Raw genomic sequence first — 12,081 nt, forward strand, 5'->3', positions numbered from 1 at the left:
TCAACACCTTACAGCCAAGCTGGTGCTGTTCCCTTCCTGGCTTGTCTGCTTCCCTCAGCCCCCAGCCAAGCATTTTGCACCTTTGGGATCCTCCTGAAGAGCCACCCAGGCGTCAAACCAGGGAGGCACTGAGTGATCACAGCTCACCGAGAGGCCTCGGAGCACCGCTCACACTTGAAAGGGGCCTGGATGTGCTCTCAGAAGCAGGAACAGCAGGAGCCAGACCCTCCTTTACGATCTGCAGAGCTCGCTGAGAAGCCATCAGCAGGAACAGAAGGATCAAGGCCATGAATTCAAACAGGCGACAATTCCTTTTTTCAGACTCCCCCAGGTAAAGGCAACGAAGAGGGTAACACCAGGCCAGAGCACCCCAGCAGGACAGATCTTCCTTGGCCAGGCCGCAGCAGAGCAGGTAGCAACAATTCTACGCTGCTCCTCTGCAGCTGTTTCATGCTCCAAGGGCTGTTGAAAGCACTGTCAAGATCCCCCTGAAAATTTCTGGGGTGCTGAATATTCAAAGTTTACCCAGACACATGTACACTCAGAGAGCTGCCTTGCAAACTCAATGCTCAGGCACAGGATGCTGCTGCTCCCCCTGGCAGTTTCACAGCCCCAGGGCACCCCTCTGGGTTTCCTAAACACAATGTTCCACACGTCTGAAAAGCCAGGAAACTGAGGTCCCCCGAGAGCTCAGATATCAGCCAGGAGAGCCGCACAGCCCTTGCCAGCATCTCTAGACAGTTTGTGCAGCTCCTCTGTGCAAACCCAGACTCTGCACAACAGCAGCAAGAGTGCTTCTGGGTTCTTCGTGACATTATAGAGAATCTGCGTGCGCCATCAGATTAATCTGCGAGCCCATAAATCAGAGTGTGGCAGGATTCCCAGGCGGCCAGGCAGTTCACATGCAAGGTGAGAATCATGCTCTGCTCATCTGAGAACAGACCCACTGTCTAGCACCATGTGGCACAGCATGCCGGGCGTCTGCTGGCTCTGTGGGAAGCCCTGGAGCTCCAGCATCCTGCAAGCTGGTTTTCCTCCTTCCAGAGGATCATGCAGCTTAGTCCTCTGCTGCATTTTCCAGAATTCTCAGCATTTCTGTCCTGGCGTGGCTTTGCAGATAACACCTACCCCAGGAATGCTTGGATCCACCACAACAAACATCTGCACGGACCGAGCATACGGAGACAAGTCCCTGCTCATCCCCAGACACCGCACCGCATGAGGTTTTGCTCCGACATGGTGATATCAGTGTGTAAATCCCATGTGAACAGCAGGCAAGTATGCCTCACTGTGTGAGCCAGCCTCAGAGCAAAGCACAGTACGTCTCTGCAGCTGTGGTATAGACTCTGGTACTGTTCCCTCACAGCAGGAATTTGTATAAAGAGTTTGTTTCTTGGAAAGTCTCCCAGGATATGGCAAGAACATTATGACTTTCCCTAGTAATTTTCCCATTGCTAGCACAAAATCATGTGTTAGTCCACACAATGATTTGGTTTTTAAGCAAACTGCAAAAATTATGAGCAAAGACAAAAAGATGATGTCCTTTTTATGTTCCTTGGAATCGAGCCTCGGGTAAGAGGAAGAAAAGGACAAAGCATCATATTTAAAATAAATAGTTATATTTTTAAGGTTTTATTTCTATGCCAAAAAGCCTTTTCTGTTTTCCTCTAGAGTAAAAGACTGCAGCACATCCAACTGCAGTGAAGTACCCAAGACTCCTCCGAAGCTCAGCACCTCTCTCCCATCCCAGCACGACTCCTGTTGCACCACAGCAGCTGCTCTCCCACCCCTAGGATGCCGGGGTGGGTTCTGGACCAGGGAGAAGAGACACCAAATAACCCAAGCCCTCTAACACGGACAGCTCTCAGACTACACCAGGCCCAGTACAAGCAGCATTGCCATGCAATTGCTCATCCTGCCCAGGGCAGCCCTGGTGGGATGCTTGATTTTGGGCACAGCACAGCCAGCGACACTGCCAGGAGCTTTCAGCAAGACTGCCGGGGGTCTGTGTGCTGCCCTGGCAGCAGCTCTGGCTGCTCCATCACTGAAGAAGAATCCAAGTTAGAGGAGGTTTATTGAAGGGTAAACCACCGGTGATGTTCTTGAGAAAACCAGCTCAGAGCAGGAGCAGCTCCGCAGCTTACCGGGATGCTCTGTCATTGCTGCAGCCAGCCACAGAGCCGTACCTCCCCTTTCCAAACCAAGCTTCCTAAGGCCACGTTCTTCATCATTTTAACTTCCAGTTCCTTTTTCTCCCTCCCTCACGTTTCTTTCACACTCTCACCTTCCCTGCTGCCGCACAGTACACCCAGCACAGCATTCGTTACCATGCACGTAGGAAGGATGAAGCCATAGGTTTGATGTTCTACCATTACTACCTGCTGACAGAAGCCCACAGCTGAGACAGAATGAGGAATGGGCAGCAGATACCTCCCCACTGACCTGTTTTAGGTTTAGGATGGCTCCTTGCTGTAACCTGACAGGTGCCATAAGGGCTGTGCAGAGCGCAGGCTGTGCTGTGGCACTGGAAGAATTCACTGCTCCCTCTCCCCACTGCTGCTGAATGAGGAACGAAGATAACACCAGGGTCACACAAAACCCAAAGCTAGGGAGCTCATTCCATACTGCCTCCTGAATAATGCACGTCTTCAGAAAAATCTCTGCTCCTGCACGGAGACAGCTTCATCTTCCAGGGAAATGCAGACAGGGCACGCCAGCAGGCTGCGCTGAGAGACGCGCTTCAGGAGCGCAGACAGCAGCAACAGGGAGGGCGAGACAGGCGACGAGACAGCTCCTTACCTCAACCCGAGACAGCTCCTCACCGTAACCCGTCAGGCCCTGGAGGCTGCTGACACACGGGGACACCACCGCTTTCCCCCAGGGTTTGTGTGCTGGAGGAGCCGGCCTGTTTTAACGCAGGGCACTACGGAACGGCCACATTCGTGCTGTACAACAGCCTCCAAGAGCCTTTCAGGAGCAGTTACATCCTCCAACACACATGGCTTTAATTGGTAATTCGCTTTTTTAAAAATTCCAATCACATGTTCGGAGCTGTTACTTTCCTCTCCCATGTGTATATATATATATTTACGTCTCCTGTCTCTGTGCCACGTTAGCCTCAGGCAACCAGCTCTGGGAAGGAGCCGACAGCCTCGACAGATGACTCAGTTCTCGTTTGGAGCCAGGACTGTGCAGCTTCTCCTTCCTCCCCTTCCCAAGGCTGCTGGCAGTGCAGCCGACCCAGCCCTCAGCAGATGAGCTCTCCCCTCGGAGCACAGAGCTCCTCCAGGCACACCTGGGGCCTGATCCTGCTTCTGCAGACCTGAAAGGACTCCCTGATGTCCCACGGATCAGGTCCCTCAGAAACAGATCTCTACCCCTCATCCTTGCGACACCACCTTTGGCTTCACATTTGGGTGCTGGGACCAGCCCCGGTCACAGACAGCAGTGACACAGAGCCCAAAGGACACCAGCAGCACATGGCCCTGACGATGCTTCCCCCAGGCAGCAGCCCCTCCAGCACAACAGGACCCCTCCGTGCAGGGCTGCTATCAGACACCCCCACAGGTTTCATGGGTTTGCTTTTCCCAGCACCCATCATTTCCCCAACCCTGCAAAGTGCTGCGAGCCAGGGGCATGGCTGAGGACGACTTTCTGCCAGAAACACCAACACCAAAAAATAGATTTATTGAAGGAAACACCTTTTGCTGAGTGAGTTTTCATTTTCCTCCAGAACAGCAGAGGAAAAGCTGGGTGTTTTGAACCGTTTCACTCTTTAGATACTCGAGCACGCGATCGAAGCTCCCTGTCGAGCACAACCTCGGAGCCAGGGGTATTTGATGGCACGCTCACACTGCTCACAGTCCCAGGGGTGCACTTGAAAGGGATGGACGCAGATAATGTGACAGCCTCCCTTTCTCCAATGCCCTTACCCAGCAAAGGATCAAACCGCACGCTTCAATCACCTCTTTCCTGCTGGCAGCTCCCTGGATCACAGCCCTAATGGAAGCAGCTGATGCAGGAGCTGGCCAGGGGCTGCAGCCTTAAAATTCTGGCCGCAGTGAACTCGTCTGTTTTCGTAGTTAAATGGGCAGGGGCTCAGACACTCGGTGGGACAAGCAGGCCAGGAAATGCCTCGTGGCACACACGGGACTCTCACAATTCCAGGACGTTCATCTGCATTTAACGTGGAAGTCCCTTTTCACTCGCCCTGGGCTCCCTAAGCAAGCTGCTCCTCCCAGAAACCAGAGGGACTTTTTGTCAGAAAGGGAAGAGAACCACACTTTGCTTACGATGCTTGAGATTTCCATTCATTTAGTCACTGGGGGGTTGTATTTCTGCTTTCATGCTGCAGAAAGCTTGGCCAGTAAACAAGCCAGAGCCGATGGCCTCGGTGTTTTGCAGCAGGATACAGTCCCCGATGCCCTTCCCTCAGTACAGAACTCGGTACAGAAAGGGGTCGGTTTCTGGCACAGTGCGAGCTGTGATAACTTTACAGGAGCCCAGGGAGAGCACAGCAGGGACAGGACCCTTCCCAGAACACCAGCAGCCAGTGTCCATCCCAGAAGCTTCCCCCCTGTATTTTTCTCTCTCCACCTTCCACAACATCCCCAAGACAAGCTCCATGCACCCAGGAACCCTGCTCAGTTCCCGTGTGATTTAACCTGCAGGTGATTTTCTGGCAGGGGACATTTTTCTCTTACTGATTCTCTTTTAAAGTAACCTGCTCTCTTAGCACTGGTGAGACAGATAACCCCACAGAAGCACACGCCCCCGAGCACTCCAGCAGCTCAGGGCTGTTCCCCTGCCTTTTCCCAGCTGATGCCTGGTTGCCCTGAGAGCCCAAATCCAGACCTCTCAGCCACCCAGGCTGCTCCTTTCCTCTCCCCAGCCCGTGGGTTGCAGCAGCCCCACCGCATCTGCAGGGCACACCTCGCAAACAGGGAGAGCCTGGGCTTTAATTCTCCAGCTGCTGAATTTCTGAACAACATCTCGCTCCCTCCAGCATTAAGCAGAACAGTAGCACCATTGTAACGTTGTGCGTGCGAGTGCTGTGCCTGCACAGCTCCCTAAAACAAACCCAAGGTCTCCAGCCCCCAGCTAACCTCGTTGATGTGGGTACGGAAGCACCGAAGGGAAGCAGTGGGAGTCAGGACGCTCAGTTCCCAGCTCTGCCACCTATATTTGCTTTCACCCCGAAGGATGTCCAACTTCTCACCCTTGAAAACAGGAACAGCATTTCCCAGCAAGGCTGCAATAAAACACGAATGTTCACTAAGCACTCAGCGCCTGGAAGGGATGTAACCCTTCGAGGATCCGCTCGGGTACAGCAGAGTGGGATGTTCGGTGGCACCGTAATACAAACCACAAATAACAGTAATTAGCAAATAGCCACGGAGAGATGAATATTAATCAACATCTTCCAGCTTTCCTCAGGCACGAATGGAGGCTCCATGGATGAGGTTGTTCTCTGGGCACTCCAACTTGGCAGCGCAGATCACAGAATAGCAGCCTGGATACTCAAAGAGCAGAGCCCAGCGGTCAGCAAAAACCTCAGGGGTGTTGAGGACACTAAGGGAACGTGTTCTGATGGAGCAGCAAAGCAAACCCCGCAGTTTTACCTGTAAACATGCACAGCAAACCCCTCCACTCTACATGAATTGGTTTATTTTTTAATCTATGCATGGGGAAACCCCACTGCACACACACGCAGGCCACTTGCCTGTCCCAGCTGTGCACAAGCACCAGGGAGGCAGCAAATCAAGTAATTACCCCAGGTCTCATCACAGAGCAGCAGCAGGAGCCGTGTCCACAGCGAGCTCAGCACAGCACCCAGGAAGGGGGCTCGGGGGCGATGCTTTGCCCAGGCACCAGCCCCCTCGGCAGCTGGAGCACGGGAGGGGAGTGGAGCTGGGTCCCCAGGGCAGTGGAGGAGCCTGGCACGGCGCATGATCAGGGCTGCTTCCCAGGGGCATAACGCAGCCGGCATTTTCTGCAGCTCAGGGAGCAAACCGCACGGATCGGCTGACAGCACGAAGTTTTATCCATACGTTTTTCAAAGCAGCTTCCAAGACAGAACAGCTGCTTTCGGGTGGAGCCAGGGCTCAACGTGAAATGGCTCCTGCACCGAGGTATGTCAGTGGTATGCGCGCAGATTAAGGAAACGGCCTTAAAATGGGGGAAATGCCTTTCTCCTGCAGCATCTGGAGCAGAGGTGTGTGTACAACGAAGCCCCAGAGAAGAGCCACGCAATGAACCGGGCTGCTCCAGAGGAATGCAAAGAGCAAGAGGAGAGCACAAAGGGAGACAAGATAATCAGATGGCTGAGATCCCTGCGGGTGTAGCAGCTGCACACACCTCCTGGCTCACAGCAGAAGACGAAGCTTCTCGAGATTACGAATGATGTAGCTGAGAGTCAGAAAGCAAAGGCCTGTGGTCCCAGTGCCTACATTCCTTGGACAAAATCCTGAAAGAAAACTAGGAATGGAAGACTTGAGCTATTTATTTCTACCCTGACAGTAGCAATCAGATAGTAGCACTGCCTACCACGTAATTCATTCAGGTTTTGTGCTATTGCTCCAGCGTCTGTGGCTTTGCTCCTTGACAGGATCTTTTTATTTCAGTGAAAATAAGGAAAAACAATTGGATACTAACAAGACATCTCAGCACATGCTTCCTCCCCCATTTCCAGGCTTGTGTGGGACACAGATGAGCCAGGCACACGCAGGATCAGGCCGTGACACCAGTTTGGAGTTTGACTACCTACACGGAGGGCTCAGTGCCATGCCTCAAATATTTATCTCTAGGAAGAGCCTGCCTTGGCCCCGCTCCTGGAGGTGAGCCGAGGCTCTCACTACCATCGTGCCCCCACTGGCCCTGCCATTCCACCCCAGCAGACACCAGTTAAGCAGCGTTGCAGCACAACTCCCTCATTTACTATCGCCCTTGAAACTGCATTGTAATGATAAATTTTCACTTCCTTCCCTAGGTAGTTGCACAACGCTGCCAGGCATTGCTCAGCCAGCAGCTGTGCCTCCCTCCCACCTCCTCAGCAGGGTGTCCCCTGCCTTACACTGCCAGCTCACGGTGCTGGACGACAGATGTGGCCTCTGCAGGTAGCCTGCCAACAGGATTCCTCCTCCTTTCTTCAGCTTTCAACAGGAGAAGGGAAAAAAATCCTGCTTCCACCACTTGAATTCTCAGCCAGTTAGAAAAATTGGCTCCCTCAAGTAATGTTTAATTAAGAGTATCCTAAAGGAGAGCGCAGCTCGGTGAATGGAAAGCTCTCCCACTGACGATATATAAATAGCCCAGGCCCAGAATAAAAGCCCCACTTTGTGGTCGGGCTCTGCAGCCCGCATGCCCAAGTGCTGTTTGTGTTGCACGGCTTCGGTCGGCGTGTTTGGGAACAGGGAAGTGGCTTCGGGTTCTGGGAGCTGGGCTGGCCCCTCAGTGACACACGGCTGGCCTGGGAGGAGGGAGACAAAGGACACTCGAGCAGCAATTTGGAGACAGAGCTGTTCTTACAGCAGAACAGCATTAGGAGTTAAATACAACAGCCCCGACTTGAAGAAATGTGCTGCTGGTGGCTCCTCGCAGCGTAAGGCCTGACGGCTCACACTCGCTCTTCAGGCAAGGCTGAACGCAAGCCTGGACATCTCCAGAAGTGCAAAAATACAAAACGGCAAAAAGGCAGCCACTCCAGCACAAAGAGATGCAGTTTATGTTCTCTGATCAGCCAGCTCTGCTGGAGCGGAGGCAAGGCAGCAGGGAGCATGAGAGCACAGGCTGCGAGGCTTCAGACATGCCCCTGTTTGCTCTAGGGAGAGCACAAACTGCACATAGCTACGGTGCACTAACAAAGCTGTTTTGTGTAAGATCAGGAATAAATCCAGTGTCTGGGACCTTCTCATCACTGACCTGGAGAAGGGGAATGCAAACCGAGCTGCGCAGCCAGCTCCCGTCTCCTTCGCCCAGATATTTCTGGTCTCCCATCAGAGACGAGTCTCTGCTGTCGTCACCAGAGCAGTCGTGGTTCAGAGGAATACCCACAAAGGATTTTTTTTAAATCACTCTAACAACAAATAGCTCTCTCAGCCTTCATAAAGGGTTCTCATCCTTTGGTGCAGTAGGCACCGCTTCCCTCAATTACCTCACAAATATTAGGCAGCAGATCCCCGGTTAGTTACGTCCACCAGGAAAGCAGAAATTAATTACACCCGAGATGATTTTCATAAGCAGGCAGTGGTGCAGATGCCACCCAAAGCTCTGACCAGCCCCGGATCCCACAGGAGCCAGAGCAGGACTCCTTCATTAGACAAGCAAATTGCAGCACCTGGGCACTGCGACCCACCTGCAACCTGGTGGCAAGGGGGTTGTGAGCACCATGGACCCCAAGGACCTTCACCATCATTATGACCCCTCCAGCCTCGTGCTTACAGCCGGGGCAGCGCCGCTCACTCTTCCTGCAGCATCCCAGGGTGGAAGGGTCAAAGGCTGCCTCCCTTCAAACCCACACCCAGGCCCTGGGGTGGCCAAATACAGTGGAAATGTTCCTCTGATGGCAGAATGGGCTCAAGGGTGTCAAGACAAGAAGCACAGGGTCTGGTGTGCAAGTCAGCTGGCACAGCATGGGGAAGAGCAGCTCAGCATCCTGACTTGTATGTGCACACACATCAGATTAACTCCCCTGAGACAATCGGTTGTATTGCAGCAGCACCTAGAGGTCAGAAGACAAAGCCCATGCCGTGCTAGGCACTGTACACATATCAGGTACCCCCCCTTCCCAAAACACAGGTGAGGAGTTCTCTTTCCCTATGTCCCACAAGGTGAAACATGGGAGAATCGAATGGGATGCTCAAGGCCCTCCTCTCCCCGGCCATGCCATCCTCCTGTGAGCCAACAGCCCTCCTACCTTCATGCTCAGAGGATTTCCAGCAGGGCACAAAGCTCTTTGCCACCACACCGCTGCTCAAACCCAGCCCAAGTTAATAGAGAGCCAGTAATTATCAGCAGAAGGCTTATTCCTGTGAACATTCAGGAAAATTCCCAACAAATGCCAGAAGTCGCACTGCCAGCCGTGCTAATTTTTATCTCTGTGGGTAGGCAGACAGAAAATATTTGTCTTCTTTTTAAGAGGTGGTATTCAATTGTATCTTAAAAGAAAACAATGCAAAACATTTTTTTTTCTTTTGAATGAACAGAACACAACATTGCTTTTAGTATTACATCAAGCCTGTTCTTCTAAAGTTATGAAAGTTACTGAGAACTAGCACCCAGAAAGCATCTGGAGGATCCCAGGGTGTTGCGATTCCTTGGACACCCATGCAAAGCGAACAGGAACTGTTCCAGAGCAAAGTCCATCCCTGTGGTGGAGTTTTTCCCACAATTTGCCTTGTAAACACAGGTTTATCCTGCCTTAACCCCGTGCTGAGTTATGCCCTCTCTCACTGCCTTCAGCAGCAGAAAGCCGACAAGTCCCCCACCTCAGTTTCCCAGCAGAACAGGAGAAAGCCACCATCTCTAGAAAGATCCCTGGTGTTCTCAGAGAGCTCTCTAATTGCCCAGTGCACATTCAGGTCAGGTACCCACTGAAGTGACATTAATGAGTGAGATGGAGACTGTTTACAACACAATCAAGAGAAGTTCGTAAACATGACAGCAGCCAGCAGCTCCCCTGAACGCAGCACCGAAAGAGAACCGAGCGAGGGAAGAGAAGGGGAGGCCTGGGGGGGTCACCAAGGGAAGAAGGAACGAACGAAGCAAGTTTTTATCTCAGTTTTCACGTTCTTAAGGAACCATCTGATGGGCTTGGTGCTGGCTGCTTCCCACCCGTTTGAGGCCAGCCAGCACAAGAAGGCAAGCGAGACTCTGCAGCATGGAGAAGAGGAGGACACCCGCTGCCAGCAGGCATTTCGTGGGCCTCTCCACCCACATTCTGCCCAACTGAAGTCCCCAGAGGTCACACGCAGCTGAACTGGATGCACATTGATTAGCACCAGCCTAAAACCCCGGTGGATGTAAAGCACCAGCCCAGGCTTATGTCCATGCTTGCTCAGCTCAGGTTTGTGGGGTGTGATCGGGGAGCTCCATGCTGCCAGCAGGCCCCAAACGCTTCTCTCCAGCCCAGCCTTCTTCTTCCTCTCTCAGCCCCCCTACCCACACAGGGGCCCACAGCAGGTCTTACACCAGAGTTACTGCTCCGATGGAAAATAAACACACACAGAGAAAGATTTCGATACAGTTTGATAGTAGTCACCATAGCTTTACTACTTCAGAGGCACCCGAGCTTCTGTCACCCAGGGCTTAGAGTCACCTACTCCGAGCTAGAAACTTCTCCAGGGCAATGCCAGTGAAGTTACAGAGAAACTTCCAGAGTTACAGCCCCAGTTAGCAGCGCAGGAGAGGCGGACAAGCTCCCCTGGCACACGCTTCCAAGGCCTGCAGAGCGCTGCAGGAGCTGCCCAAACCAAGTCATATTTCCCGTGGCTCCTGTGCACAGCTGGTAGTGCTGCCTGTGGTGCAGGACAGGCCCACAGGGGGGTACACAGGCCCACAGGGGGGTACACAGGCCCCCACCAGGATTTCCATCCCCAAAACGAAAAGTCAATTCCCCAAAAAGTTTTCAAGAAGGAAAAAAAAAAGAACAAAAAAGATCAAGCCTGATCAAAAGCCAGTGCATTTCCCTGCAGCTCCTGGGGCAGGCAGACCGGTGGCTGTAACCGCATTGACTTTTCATTTCCCCAGGAGCTGATATACCAGAAAACACCTGCTTTCCTAACGAGCCAATGCTTGGAAGGAGACATCCGACCAGTTGCCATTCTAATAACTGCAAAGCAGAGAAAATGAATTGATGGTGAACTACTATCTTGCATATAGCACGCGTATCCCCCTCCCATGCAAACGCTGCGTTACCCCCACTTGTGACTACGAGAGGAGAAAGAAAACACAACGAGGCTCTAACAGGATGAACAACACTCCAAGCAGCCCTGCTGGGCCTCAAATCGCCTCCTGCTCAGACTTTTTGATTTTTTGACCTGGACGAAGAGGAGAGCCAAGCCCCGGTGTTCGCACAAAGCCCAGAGAGACCGAAGCTCTTTTCCCCAGCCTCGCACAAAGCCGTGTAGCGCCCAGTTTTAAAGCTGAGCCTTAAAGTCTCTGCAGTGCGACTGAGAAGCCTCCCATGCAAACGCCCAGCACGGGCGAGGGCTCAGCATCCTCAGCACCCATGGCTCCGGGCTGGGACCGAGGCAAACCCCGGCTCCCCCCCAGCATCCTCAGCCCCCCCCCGGTCCCAGGGGCCGCCCCACGGGGGGGGGGGGAGCGCCACGTCCCGGTGTCTTTCCCCCCGATCCACCCGGGTGCAGCAGCCCTCTCCCTCCCGTGGGGAGCCTCCCACCCTTCCCCTCCCCAGCGGGGGGCTGCGGGGTCCCGGGGAGGCTCCGGGGGGCGGCGGGCAGGGACCGATCCTGCCGGGGCCCCGCTCCCCGGTTCGGCCCCGCTCACCTCGAGTAGAGCCGGCGGGCGGCGGAGCCCGGGCTGTCGGTAGCGGGCAGCAACGCCATGGGACCGGTACCGGTACCAGCACCGGTACCAGCACCGGCCCCGGCCCCGTAGCAGCAGCCCGGGACCGGGCACCGGAGTATGGCAGCAGCGGGAAGTGATGCGCCGAGCAAAGAAACTCGCGGGCAGGCCCCTCCTCCGGCTGATGTCAGCCCCGGGCGGGCAGCGGCCCTTCCTCCTCCTCCTCCTCCTCCTCCTCCTCCTCCTCCGGCCCGGCCGCGGGGCTCCCCGCTGCCGCCGCCCCGCAGCACCCCTGGGTGCCCTCGCCCTGGGTGCCCGCTCGCCCCCGGTGCCCACGTCGAGGTGCAGGCACGGCTCCTGCACAAAGGGGTTGGTGCAGCAGCAAACCCCACCGCCTCCTGCTCCCCCCACCACCTGCAGCCCGCTGGAAAACCTCTCCTGGCTTGCCCAGCTGAGGCTCTGCTCCCAGCACTGAGTGCCTGCACCTGGAGGAGCAGCGGGACCAGCAGCAGGACCTGGCACAGCCACAGCCACGCCAGCAGCAGGGGTGCACCAGCA

The 12,081-nt window shown here is 54.3% G+C and overlaps 1 protein-coding gene across 1 annotated transcript in view; it reads right to left on the bottom strand.

Moving 5' to 3' along the window:
* The window catches only part of GPSM1 (G protein signaling modulator 1), a 63,128-nt gene extending 51,413 nt beyond the window's left edge, over nt 1-11,715 (bottom strand). The window contains exon 1 of the mRNA XM_068656904.1: nt 11,506-11,715. Coding sequence (XP_068513005.1) covers nt 11,506-11,564 — 59 coding nt within the window. The 5' untranslated portion in view covers nt 11,565-11,715. The remainder of the gene's footprint in view (nt 1-11,505) is intronic.
* Between the last annotated feature and the right edge of the window lie 366 nt (nt 11,716-12,081).

This window comes from Anas acuta, chromosome 20 (genome assembly GCF_963932015.1).
Source record: "Anas acuta chromosome 20, bAnaAcu1.1, whole genome shotgun sequence".
NCBI lineage: Eukaryota > Metazoa > Chordata > Aves > Anseriformes > Anatidae > Anas > Anas acuta.